At 36.9% G+C, this 13,363-nt stretch overlaps 1 protein-coding gene across 1 annotated transcript in view; it reads left to right on the forward strand.

The window, feature by feature from the left end:
* CCDC146 (coiled-coil domain containing 146) overlaps positions 1-13,363 on the forward strand; it is a 37,957-nt gene that overhangs the window by 15,062 nt on the left and 9,532 nt on the right. The window contains exons 3-9 of the mRNA XM_053464378.1: positions 2,542-2,624; positions 2,903-3,112; positions 9,034-9,091; positions 9,378-9,554; positions 11,272-11,345; positions 11,873-12,100; positions 13,047-13,233. Coding sequence (XP_053320353.1) covers positions 2,542-2,624; positions 2,903-3,112; positions 9,034-9,091; positions 9,378-9,554; positions 11,272-11,345; positions 11,873-12,100; positions 13,047-13,233 — 1,017 coding nt within the window. The remainder of the gene's footprint in view (positions 1-2,541; positions 2,625-2,902; positions 3,113-9,033; positions 9,092-9,377; positions 9,555-11,271; positions 11,346-11,872; positions 12,101-13,046; positions 13,234-13,363) is intronic.

The raw sequence follows: 13,363 nt of genomic DNA on the forward strand, positions 1-13,363 counted from the left end.
AAGACCAGCTAGAGAAACATGAAGAGAGCAGATCAGACCGGGGGGGGGCAGAATTAAATAAAACTTTTTTTGCTCCACCCCCCTGACTACCCGGTGTTTTTTCTTCTCTCTTTGACTTTGATGACACTGCATTCTAAATACATAGACATTAATCCCTTAACAACCAGAGACGTGCCTGGCATGATCTTGAATTGCTTTCTTCACTTAAACAGTGTTGCTGTAATGCCTAGACCTCGAAGCATTTAGCAACACCGAGATCAGCATCAAGGGCCCCATGTGGCCCCTCTGCAGGGTGTCAACGTCCGCCATACAATGATTGCTTAAGCTTCAGTGGTGTCACAGAAATACCTTGATAGCATTTAGCGAGTTTGGAGAGCAGTCACAAGTGCCACTGTGGGAGACTTTGCCTCTCGCAAGATGGTGGCATCCTATAAAAAAATAAACAAGTTTCCAACAGGGTTTCTCCAGACCATGAACATGTGATTTGTCCAACATTGGTGCCAGGCATCACACATGCTCTAATGGATGAATGGGCAAACATTCTCACAGAAACAAAATTCTTGTGGAAATCTGTTATAGATGTCATGAAGTCTCTGTTGACGTAATGGTCAGATGTCCCAATACTTTTGTCCATATAGTATATTTTTACCCAGGGCTGGCCTTTGGGGATATCACCTGTGTGACCACACAGGACACAACATTTGAAGGTGTAGATCAAATAACTGATTCATGGAAACCCTAACTGAGGAAATGTTATTTTTCATAAACCTGATATGGTATGTGGTGTATAGTGATTAGGGGCAATTTCTTCCCAAGGTGGTTCAAAATTCTTCTAACAGGGCCGGTCCAAGTCGCAGAGGCAGGAATGCTGTGGGGCCACTTAACGCAATGTTACATAACCATGTGGCAATAGTATGGCCGCTTGCACAGTGTGCGAACACCAAAAGAAACTGCCCCTGGTGCGATGGTGTTATAATAGAGTGAGGTATGCTAGAGTGAGCATGTTTTAGTGTGAGTGGACATTTCTTTTTGAGTATCAGTGTAACATTGGTTACAAGGTTAGAGACAAAACATTGACATCATTATTGAAGAAAAAAAATATTTCCACCTTAAAAACACCCAAAATAACTTCAAGCACGGTGTTTTGGGGGTTTGGAGCAGATGCACTTTGGGCTACAGAAGTCACAGCAGTAGAAATAAAAGGAATTATTATTTCAGATGACTTCAGTAGGCAAATAATGAAGCAAAACAGCATGAAGAACCAGCTGGATATCAATGTGTACTTAAATAGTGAGGAGATGACCTTCAGTCTGAACATTGTGTTCCATTCTGGGCAAGAATAAATAAAGTGAAATGGAAGTCTTAGTAACAAGGAGAAGCGGCAATAAAACTGTCTAGAATTTACATGACATTTTATTTATAGAACACCAGCAGATCTCTCGGCACCATTACAGTAGGGATGAACATAATTAACACTAACACCAAAAGTAACAATAACATAAGCACACGTTATATGAGCGGAGGCACCTGCTCTTGTGAGCTAGCAATCTATGAGAGGAATGAGACAGAAGGGCTGTTTGAGTTTTGGGCTGATCTGGGGTTTGAATGAGCAGGTTATTGTAAGTTAGGTTGGGGTCAGAGGCAGGCCGAACCAGGCTCTTGGTTTTGGCAGGACAGCAAAGGTTCAGCATTGAAACCATTCTAAGACACCATGCAGATAATGTAGGAAATAGTAAACCTTTTTGATAATAATCGCACCACTAAGAGGTAGTTTGCAAAGCCACCAACTGGTTTTTATTACAAATGTCAGATTAAAAGTACATTTGAAAAATACTGTTTTTTTAAAAAAATAGTTACCCAAAATATCATATGGCTGAAAACAATGACAGCCTCCAGGTCTGCAGATAAAAGATGTTTAATGGTAGGAAAGGAGACAAAGCTGACCAACATTACTGTATACATCACTGCATTTTATGTTCAATGAGAAAAATATTTTTTCCTATGGCACCTACCCGTTTCAAACAAATCTCCTTGAATAATACAGAAAATAGAAAACATTTTGTTTCCTACTTCATATCCTTTCTCTTCCTTTTTTCTTTGGTCTATATGAGCATTAACGTCCTCATGGGTTCAGAAGGCCTTCTTTTGGTAGTTTTTTGGTGTGTGTGCGTTTGACAGATTGTTGATTTAACGCAGTAAAAGGAAATTGGATTAAACAATGTAAGTTTCTTTTGTGCCCATAATAGGATAGGATGGTGAGAATTAGACGTAGGTTGCTGGCACTTGGGTCTGTGTCAAATAACATCATTTTACATGGTTACTGATTTTTCAAGTTCCACTTTACAGCTTCAATAAAATATTATGTATCTCATCATTTTAGAGTGCGAGAGAAACCTTTTTAGTGAAACGTTATCATGGGAACTTAACATAGCATAAATAGTTACCATACGGTTATTTTGTTGTTTTTTTTACATAAAATGACACTGTGGCAGTGCCCTGGATTTCTCAGAAAAATAATCAAAATATGTTTCTTTTTCATAGCTTTTAACATCTGGAAAAATCCCTGGAGCCAGAGTAGCCGAGCTGAAGGCAAAGTATAATTTACTGTACGAGACACTGAAAAGGTACTGCCGGATATCATGAAAGGGATAGTGGGTCTCAGGGTACTTATAATGCATAAGGGAATAAGTTATCATTTCAAACATTTAAGAAATAAATAGATAGATATTATAAATACATACACACTTACCTTTCCCTTATGTGTTTATATTTTTGGTACCATTGACACAGTTTGTCTGCTACAAATCATGGAGATATATAGTTTGCAGGCTATAGTTTGCCTGTATAAAACAAAAACAAAATGTCATTTTAATATTAATAAAAAATTGTATTTAATTTGCAGCTTTCAAGAATCTGAGATACAGCTTTTACAAGATGCCAAACGGTTTACCCATGAATTGGAACAACAAAAACAAGAGCTGGAAAAAGCAGAGCAGTTCCCTGAGGGATCCAATACAGAAGTCTCCATGTTAAGGCAACAGCTACTTAAATACAATAACGACCTAACGCAAACTGAAGAAAGGGAATATCATCTCCAGTATAAACTAGACTGGTAAGTAAGTCTCAGTGTGATAGTCTTCATGAACATGAGCTGTGGAGAGTGCGGTGACAGCTCCCGGAAACTTAACAACAAGTCCATGTTTAATGAATAAAACTCTAAAGTCTCCTTTGATGGCATACATGAAATTGGGAGGTATTTGTACATCTGGTTTTTTGATCACCTTTACCAGGTTATTGGTAGAACTGAGGTAGTTGTCTCCACCTCTGGCATGTGAAACCTGTAACATGGCAGACTTCACATTAGTATAGTTTCATAACAATAGATGAATATCATTCTTCACAATGGCAATCTCAGTATCGGCAAGCCAACTGGTGCCACCTCCTGATATGCTCAGTACAGACGCTATCAAACATAAATGTAAATCAAAATCTGCCCTTTTAAAGGAAAACATAAGATAATGATACAGTTTATTATAACTTTGGAACGATTTCCTGGTTGGTAGTCGTATTTTAGCCTAAAAATCATATGACCTTTGATGATAGCTGGTTCCTCCTCTACGTCAGCCTACCTATTTCACTCAGCTTGGAACTTCTTCAAAGGACCTGTGATGTTGATTCCCTCTGTTCTGTATTTTTCAATTAAATAAAATACCCCATAATTAAAAAATAAATGGAAATATTGTATTGGGATCAATTGTGTAGAGTTTTTGTGAATGATTACAAAAAATATCTAAAACATTAAAGTATATAAAATATATAAGGTATAATATATATGTTAGAAATGTATGCAAAGACATCTTTATATATGCGCAAAATTAAGATTGTATAGAAAAAAGTTGAAAGACCTGTATATCTCCACAAATCTTCACAATATTTTACATACGTTAAAAATAATCAGATCTTACAAATTGGGATATATTATATTTACTATGCCTAGTGCAGAATCTTCATTCATAATTTATTACCTAAAAATCAGTAGAGGACATAAAACTTTAATTAATATTTATAAAAAAAATTTGATTTAATTCAAATGGATGTAAAGAATTGAGAGAAAAAATCCATCTCCTCTACATTTGACCTAATTTTAGTTTTTCTGTGCTAATTTCTCTTTACATGTTCCAATAAAGTTAATATGATGTAGATTTGTTTATGACATCTTTCAAAATATCTTTGCGCACTATGTTTTCTACAATGTCGTTTTATGTTTCTAATATGTTCTTCTATCCTTATATGGAGTGGCCTAGTTGTCCTCCCTAGATCACATAGATCACTTTCTAAGTATAGTAAGTAATTGATTGATTTACTTTCTCCACTTTAAAAGTGTCTGTCTCTTTTTGTAGAGTTTTCCTGCAAGCTAGGCAAGTGTCACAGACAAAAATAATCTTACGTAGATGAAGTAGGGAAATATTTAGCAGGTTCTTCTTTCTTATTAGTTCTACCAATATAGATTTCAGATGTGGTGCTCTCCTAAATATAACTTTAGGTTTCATTGGAACAATTGTTTTAAAACTTGCGTTTTTTTTAAAAGTATAGCCAGTATCTCTTAGCCCCTTAGTGATGTGCCTACTCTATTTTGCTTTTTTCATCTCATACTGAGAAAAATGTTCTCTCCAAAAAGATAAGTGGGTTGTAATATATGTATATATGTGCACCATCACTTGATTTATATACATTTCACATATGCACGGTGGTATTAAAAGTGACATACACCAAGAATGATTATGCACATTTAATAAGTTGTTTCCAATTTGAGAGAGCGCCTGCACTAATTCACATTTATTAAGGTTTTGGGGTTTATTAAATGAAAACATGGGTTTACATGTTTGTTGCATTCAGTTCAATCATTTGAACTCTCCAAATTCAATAGGAATTGTGAATGATGAACAACCCGTTTTAAGTAGGAATAGTGCAAGATAAAGCTTGTTCATCAAATGGATGATGACAAATGCTTGACATTTCAATCTTTGGATCAGATGAAAATTAAATCCTATGATATTTAAAGAATTTTTGACTCCACTGTCAAACAAGAATGTATTGTAGTATACATGCTTGGTAGAATGAGTCAATTCCTTGTTGTATTTAGATTTAGTGGGCTACACAAATATCAAGCTATGGGTAACATAACGTTGACATCATTTGTGCCACAACACTTTAATGGAGAATGAAGAATATTATTGCGATGACAAAGAGTTTTGTTTGGAGACATTGAGGATGGAGGCTCTTGGTATAATTGCTATCATCCAGAGTAACTTTTACATTGTGGCCAAAACCATATTGACTGCTTAAGAATGTGTCTGTTAATATAGTATAAGACAGAATGGTTCTTACACTATATGATCAAAAGTAAGTGTATACCAGACCATCACACCTGTAATAATAAATGCAACAAGCTTGCTTTACAACCCATTCCAAAAGCATGGGCATTAATAAGGAGTTGGACCCCTCAACCCTTTGCAGCCATAACAGCCTCCAACCTGGGAAGGCTTTTCACAAGATTTTTGTGTTTGCAGGAATTTGTGCCCATTCAGCCAAGTAATTTGTGAGGTCAGCCACTAATGTTGGACAGTAGGGCCTGGCTCGCAATCAACATTCCATTTTATCCCAAAGGTGTTCAATGCAGTTAAGTTCATGGCTCTGTGTGGCCACTCAAGTTCTTCCACACTAAACTCATCCAACCATGTCTTTATGGACTTTGTGCACTGGGGCACAGTCATGCTGGAACAGGAAAGGAGCTTCCCCAACTGGTGCCACAAAGTTGGAACCATATAATTTCCTGTGATGTCTTTGAATGCTGTTCCAATAACATTAACCTTCCCTGGAACTAAGGAGCCTGGAAAACCCTAAAAAACAGCCCCCGACCATTATCTCTCCTTTACCAAACTTTTCGTAGACACTATGTATTCTAGTGGACAGCGTTCTCCTGGCATCCGGCAAACCTAGATTTATCCCTCAGACGTCCAGATAGAGAAGTGTGATTAATCACTCCAGGGAACATGTTTCCACTGCTCCAGAGTGCAGTGGGGGTCCTTTACACCACTAGATCCAAGGCTTGGTATTGCGTATAGTGATTTTCGACTTGTATGAAGCTGCTGATGCACAGTGCTTGTGATAATGTTGCATCCCGAGGCAGTTTGGACTTCTGTAGTGAGTGATGCTGAGGACAGGCAATTTGTTACGTTGCGCACTTTGTCACTTGGTAGCCTCGCTCTGTGAGTCTGCATGGGGAGCTGTTGTTACTCCACTTCACAATAATAGCACTTTTAGTGGACCGGGGCAAATCTAGCAGGGCAGGCGTTTCACAAACTGACTTGTAGTGAAGGTGGCATCCTGTGCCAGGGCCACATTTAGAGGCACTGAGCTCTTCAGTACGACCCATTTTACTGCCAATATTTCCTTTTGCACTGTGATTGTAGCATATAATATTCAAATGTTTCTGTTTTCAGCACATTTTCATTATCAGTAATTATCCCAATAGCTGTGCTGTTCTCCTGCTGTTTCAGTTTTTTTAATCATTCATTTGCCAAAAAGATTACATTTTGCTTGGCTTACACACCCATATACTTTCTTTGGTAGTGGGGCTGGATAGGGCTTTGGAGTGCCCCTTAATGATCACGAGATTTCTAAACGTAGTTATTTGCCCCAAAAAACAGTATCATTGCCTTAAACACTGTTCTCTAATGTTAACTTTTCTTTGGGGAAATGTATCAGGTTCTTGGTAAATGTTAGTTGTGGTTACAGAAACCTTTTGTGTCACTTGGTTCCGTAATTCACGCACTTGTGGTTTGTACTTTGGAATTTCTATTATGCTGAAACAACAAAATGTCAGGCACAAAAGTTATAGGTAAGACTTTAGAGTGTATGTTGTTATGAGGGCAGGCGGTATATAAACTCTGTAATGTTTAGTAATTAGATAATGTATATATGAACTAATGACGGTTTGGCCAGGACCACCAAAGCATTATATATGGCTGTAGTAAGAATTTTGGATTGTATTCTGGAGTAAATATCAGGTTATGTCCAATTCATGTAGATGCCGATCAGTCAACAGCAAAAATGATTGTGTTATATCTAAATGCACAAACTGGGTGTGCCAACTGCATTTTAATGTTGATAAATGAAAAAAAATGCACTGATTCTGTGAAAAATACCTTAGATATAAAGAATAATTGCTGCCATGGAGCTTAGAACCTAGGAAAACTGATTTGAGAGCAATTATTTCTGATGACATTAAGGTAGACAGGCAATGTAATAAACCTGCAGGTGTATGTTAAGAAGCATTAGTAGTTCAGGGCTTCAATGTTTTTGTTAGCCCGTAGGATATCTCATTCTCCTACGTTTCTCAACAAACCATCTTTCTGAACAGTATTTCATTTTTATTTATGTTTTGCTAAATATTGTGAGAGAAAAATGAATGCAATCCGTTAGAATCAGTATCAATTTGCGCTATACACAATTTTCCCCGTGAATGGAGTAAGTCCCAGATGGCATTATTTTGGTTCTGACATCTGAGTCAAATGAAATTTAACGCTTTTAAATGACATATGTAATTGCAATGTCTCCTTTTCTAATAGCTATGACACATGACGCGTTTCCCGAGCCAAATTATGCGCTAATTGCTGTGAAAAATTGAGTAATCTAAGCCATTACGATTTCAAAATGAATTTACCCACTTTAATTAGTTGTGAAGATAAAGGTCAAAAATACATCTCCCACTCAGGAACATTCTCGTAAAGCTGCTTTTGCTTGGCATTTCATTAATGGATAAAGTTCATGAACTTACTTGGTTACACAAAAGGGCATTGTGTGTTATCTTCCGTCACAGTAGCCTTACATGTTGCTATGAGCCAAAGCCTCAGTATTTTTGTATTATTCAACCCCTCAATGACTAGTGTAAAACAAATGATGGGTAGCAGGGGTTGAATTATTATTATAGTAGGGGTTCACCATTGGACATAGGAATGTAGTGTTTAGAAGCAAGATAGCACATTTTAGGAACCAAGAAGGGGAATGTCTGCAGACAGGAATCTGAAACAGCACAAAATGTTTGTGTTTTTATTATTGAAGCCCTGAGGTTCAGTGGCTCCACTGTAGAGGAGAAAATAAAGTTTCCCTAGTGCCAAAGTGCCTTAAGGCCACGGTGATGACCAGGTCCCCCCTCTTCTTTTCTGCTGAGGCCACACACCTGATGGGAAATGCTGCCCCTTCCTACTCTCCACAGCCAGAAGGCCTGCAGGATGGCCAGATCGTCTTAGTCCTTCCCAGCAAGGAAGAGGACCACTGAAATCATGTTTAGAGTGAAGGCTACCTATCTTCTCCCTCACCAGAAAACTGGGGCATTTTCAGTAGCTGTGTGCTATTAATTCAAATCCATTTCTTTTTGTTAATTCTAATTCAATATTTACCATAAAACGAGCAAAATAAAATACATTTATACCGAGATGTGCTTGTGCATAGAAATGGAAACAATGGTTAAAATACAAAATGATACAGTTCCAAACACAGGTACAACATTATAGTTTTAACAAATACACAGTAATTATACATTAGAACATATCAAAATGCTGAACAATACAGAGAAACTATAACAGAAGTATAACCACAACATGTCCGTATCCATTCCATAGGCTCAGAAAATACGTAGTATGGAATTTAGTTATTCTGCATTTTCTGGTATATAAATATAAAGCACAAGAGAAAAACCCATCACTGGTAAACATAAATCCCCAAACATCATTCTCCATGTGGAACTAGAAGTATGTTAAACATGAAAAACAACTATATTATTAACGACCAGACATAAAAACAATATGAAGAGTTAAGTCCGCAGACGGTGCCCCAGAAACATTTTGTGCTTTCTATACTTTCTCAAAGATATATACATACAAAAATAGACATTTTATCTATAAACAAATAAATATATGCAAATCCTTAAACATTTTTTAACTTTTTTCCCCCAAATGTTTTTTTCTACAGTCTACAGGAGGAGAAAAGTCTTCTGGAGAGAGAGTATGAACGAATCCCAAAAGCTGGGGTAAGCCGAAAAGACAATACAGTTACCATAAAACCTAGAACGATAGCCCAGTTAAAAAATGATGTAACAGAAAAATCATAATACTTCTCACAGTACACAACAAGTTAATATTCAAATATTTTCAAACAGAAAAAATATTTTTCTACAGACGTTGAAGGTTTTATAGTAAAAAGCAACTCGGGTTCAAATATCCTATTGGTTGCCATGGCAGTTGCTCCGGTTTGTGTGGTTAATGATGTTTAGTGAGATTATACAATTTGCTGAAAATGATTTTTGGGCTTTTTAGGAGCTTGAAAAAAGAGCCAAGTTGCTGAAAGAAAGCAGTGAGGAGTTACAAAAAGAAAATGCCCAGAGGAGGCTGGAAATAAAAGCTCTGAAGGAGGATGTGGAAAATAAACAACGGGAGATCCAGAAAGAACAGAAAGAGCTAGAAAAGAAACTGCAGCAGCAGAAAATTGTAAAAGTAGGAGCAATCTTTTATCTTTACTGACTAGTCATAGTTCTACATTTGTAGAATAACAGGTAGCCCCTGGTGTAAATACCATATGAACCGTGTATGATACAAACAAGGATGGACATGTTTTGTGAGGATTTAAAAGTTGGTAAGCACCATTTGTTGAGTGAAGCAAAGTGCTTTTGGTTTTCAGAAAAAATATACTCCGCAGACACGGTACTTGAAGTCAGTACACACCATAATGAAACATGTTGTTTAAGGAAGGAACAACAATATCTTTCTGGAGTGAAATTATTATTCTGTATGCAATTTCATAGACTGCTGAAACAACCTCAAGACATATTCAGGTGCTTCACTTGGTTATAAAAATGTTTGTGGAATAGAGAAGCACATCAGAGCATAGCATACAAATAACCCCTAAAAGCATCAGCTTTGTGCAAGTAAGCAATAAACAGTCTTCAGTCTTAAAGCAATATAATGCAGGAAATTATTGCTAAATGTATGTTGTAAAGAATTTCATCACTTTAAAATTTACGTTATGATTTCCTGCCCAGATTCACCCTCAGCAAAAGTCCCTTCATTTATGATTTAAAGGTCAGAGAATATTAAAGATAGATCAGGTAGGGGAAGTCTCACAGTATGTGATTGTGGGATGTGGGGATGTGTGAACCGTGTCTGCACTGAATTGTGTATATTCTGGGGTGTATTATTTTTGTGTAGGATGCATATAGGGTACATGTGTTAATATCATTGAGAATTACTAGACTCACACTACAGATCTGATTTGAGTCTCTACTCCTTATGTCACAAGTCAGCTAAGTAAAATTATTCCGTATATATATAGAATGCGATACAGAAATGGACACAAGTGGGCCTGTCATTATAAACACATTAATTTCCACATTAATATCCAATGGAACATTAAAACAACTGTCTATAAGGTTTATTCCCCAAAATCTGAAACAAATGAAACATTTGTTTTTGAAGTAAAAATCAGACATTATCAAAATGCAGCATCAAAAATGAAATTCTTCTTCTGCCTAAAGCAAGATTTCACATACGCACAATGTACACAGTGTAGTTCAGGATTTACGAAATGGTCGCTTTGACAAAAGAAGCTGATCTCCTAATGCCCGCATACTGCTCTCTGACTCTCTCGCTACCTTCATCAATTGTACAAACACACATTTTTTTTCTTTACTAGGAACGCTATCTCACTTATGGTTTACAAAAAATCTTACAAAGTATTGGACTGTGTTGAATGTGTTGACAAAACCACGCAGCTTAATATATACTACAATGCCATTATCTATTATACTATTATCTTCAAACACGGCAATTAGATAATTTGAAGTGTCTTAAATAAAAAAATAATGTTAACACTATATTATTGAGTATTATCAATCTATAAGTAACAATTGGCATCATTTCCTCACCACATTTGTTGTTACCTGTGCATATTTTCCAGGATAAGTATATGGATACCATGTCTCTTGCTGTTTCTTACGATACTGAAATTATTCCCAATGTCATGTAATACACATCTATACACCAGAACAACATTATTGCTATATTTACTCCTGTTACTCATTAAGGTATAATTGCAACCAAAGCCTGTCATTTTGCTCTGTGTTTTCTTTGCCTTACTTGAGTAAGCTTAGTTTCATAAAACAGTTGACTTAGTGTAAGTTCTGTATACTGACTTCATTTTGACCTCTATTTCCAGGAGGAACTTGTACAGATCCATAATATACCTGCGCAGCTCGGCAAAGACATGGAGAAGATTAACCGCAAGATAATGTATGGAATTTGGAGGCAATTTGCATTATATAACACAGATGTGCAGTCAATATAATGGGAGATAATAGACATAATCTTAATATGCAGTGGATTGTAGATTTGTAGCCATTATGCCTAGATCTGCCTGGATGTTGACTAAGCTTAGAACATGTACTAATTAGAAAGTAAATTGCTTGCATCCCTGCAAAGAATGTATTTTTCTTTTGTTGGTAATTTCCACTAAAATACCTGGCACAAGTGCAGTTATGTATTCCACATATCCGGTTTTACTCAAGGAATCATTTTATTTAGGTGGCTCTGGATTTGATAAAGTGCGAAGAGTTCAAGATCCAGGTTTTGGCCCATAACTAGCTTATATTACTTCATAAGAGCTCAAAGGTTTGATTTTGTTGGAAGAGTAAATATTCCCATATGCTTTGGTTGCTGTGTTTTAGACATTGTTGTGTATGTATAATAGCCAGGTCTACACATTCTCATTGGGCTTTTGGCTTGTTCGTGTTATTTAACTGGGCTTTTCTTTACTCTAGGGTAACAGAGAAAGAAAAACTACAGCTGGAGGAACAGTGCCAAGACCTAAACCACAGCCTGAAACAGGTAGAACAGAAAATCAATAAGATAATGGAAGAGAAAGAAGCAGCCATCAAAGAGGTAGATGGGAAAAGGATTTTGTTGGAAAATAAAGAGCGAGAATTCAACCATCTGACAAAACTGCTTGAGATTTCCAAAGAAGACGAAGCCATGGCTTTGGGAGAAAGGTGAAGAATATCATTTGTGGGTCATGTGGGTTCACGAGGATTCCTTTCATATGTTGGGATGCTATCCTCTCATGCTGTACATAAATATATACTCACTATGCACTAATGGTATTAATTAAAACATTATATATATATATATATATATATATATATATATATAATTGCCTGCACTTTATAACCAGTGGTGTATTCTGCTATAGGCTGATTAGGACTAGGGCAACATGACCAGGGGGCAGCAGCTCCTCTACCATATTATGGGTAATCAGGCTTCTTGTAATGCCACTGCTTAAAAGGGAAATCACTGATCTTCTTAACAGGACCATTCACACTATGGAGGGCAGTGCCGAGTCAGCACAGCATCCGTAGTTTACTTTTGAACTGCATCATCCTTAAAAGATAGAGAGCAGGGATATGATCTCATATGCTGGTGCTCAGAAGAACGATCGTGGGGCAGATGGGAAGGCTGGTGGTTAGGCTTAATTCAGCACCAAAGATTAATAAACCACATGCGTATATTATGCCACAAACCACCCTCTCAGAAAATGCTGTGTATTAGCATTTTGCTTTTATGCGATTGGTTACAAGTTTTCACTTCCCAAAGTGGTTTTTATGCGATAAACCGAAATATATGATATGACAAAAAAAACAAGTCTAGTTTATTAACAATGCCATAAAGTTCTGTGTGGGCTTCTAGGAAATACAGGAAGATAGATTAACATCCTTTCTTTCTGCATGTGTGATTGGACACTTGACTTTAGGAATCTGACTGTGTGGAAATGGCTGGAAATTCAGCCATTGAGTGGATGTTGTAGTGTAACAGGTACAGTGCCTCTTTAATTGTTTTTGTAAGTACCTCCATAAAAATTAATACAGTGAACAGTTTTCATGTACAAAAACGCCTTTATTCTTGCATGTGTTTATGGGCCGATTCATGTTACCTTTACAGAGCGGCATTAGATCTGAACTTGCGTCACACCTTATTGGAGAAGCAAACGCAGCATGATAACCTCACTTGTAAAAACAGAGAGAAAGACAGAGAGCTGAGGAACATCAAGAAAGCAGAGTTACAGTTCAAGTCAGCAAATGATGCTTTAGCACAAACTCAGTCCTTGTATGACAAGATCAAAGCAGAGGTATGTAGTGATATAGCCACTGGAAATATTTCTGTAACCAATAGCTTCATCATGACGTGTTTCCTTTTTTATGAATTGCACCCTTGGTGGGGTGCGGTAAACGATCACCAGAGCACCAGATGAGTACCTC

Source organism: Spea bombifrons, chromosome 4 (assembly GCF_027358695.1).
Source record: "Spea bombifrons isolate aSpeBom1 chromosome 4, aSpeBom1.2.pri, whole genome shotgun sequence".
Classification (NCBI taxonomy): Eukaryota; Metazoa; Chordata; class Amphibia; order Anura; family Pelobatidae; genus Spea; species Spea bombifrons.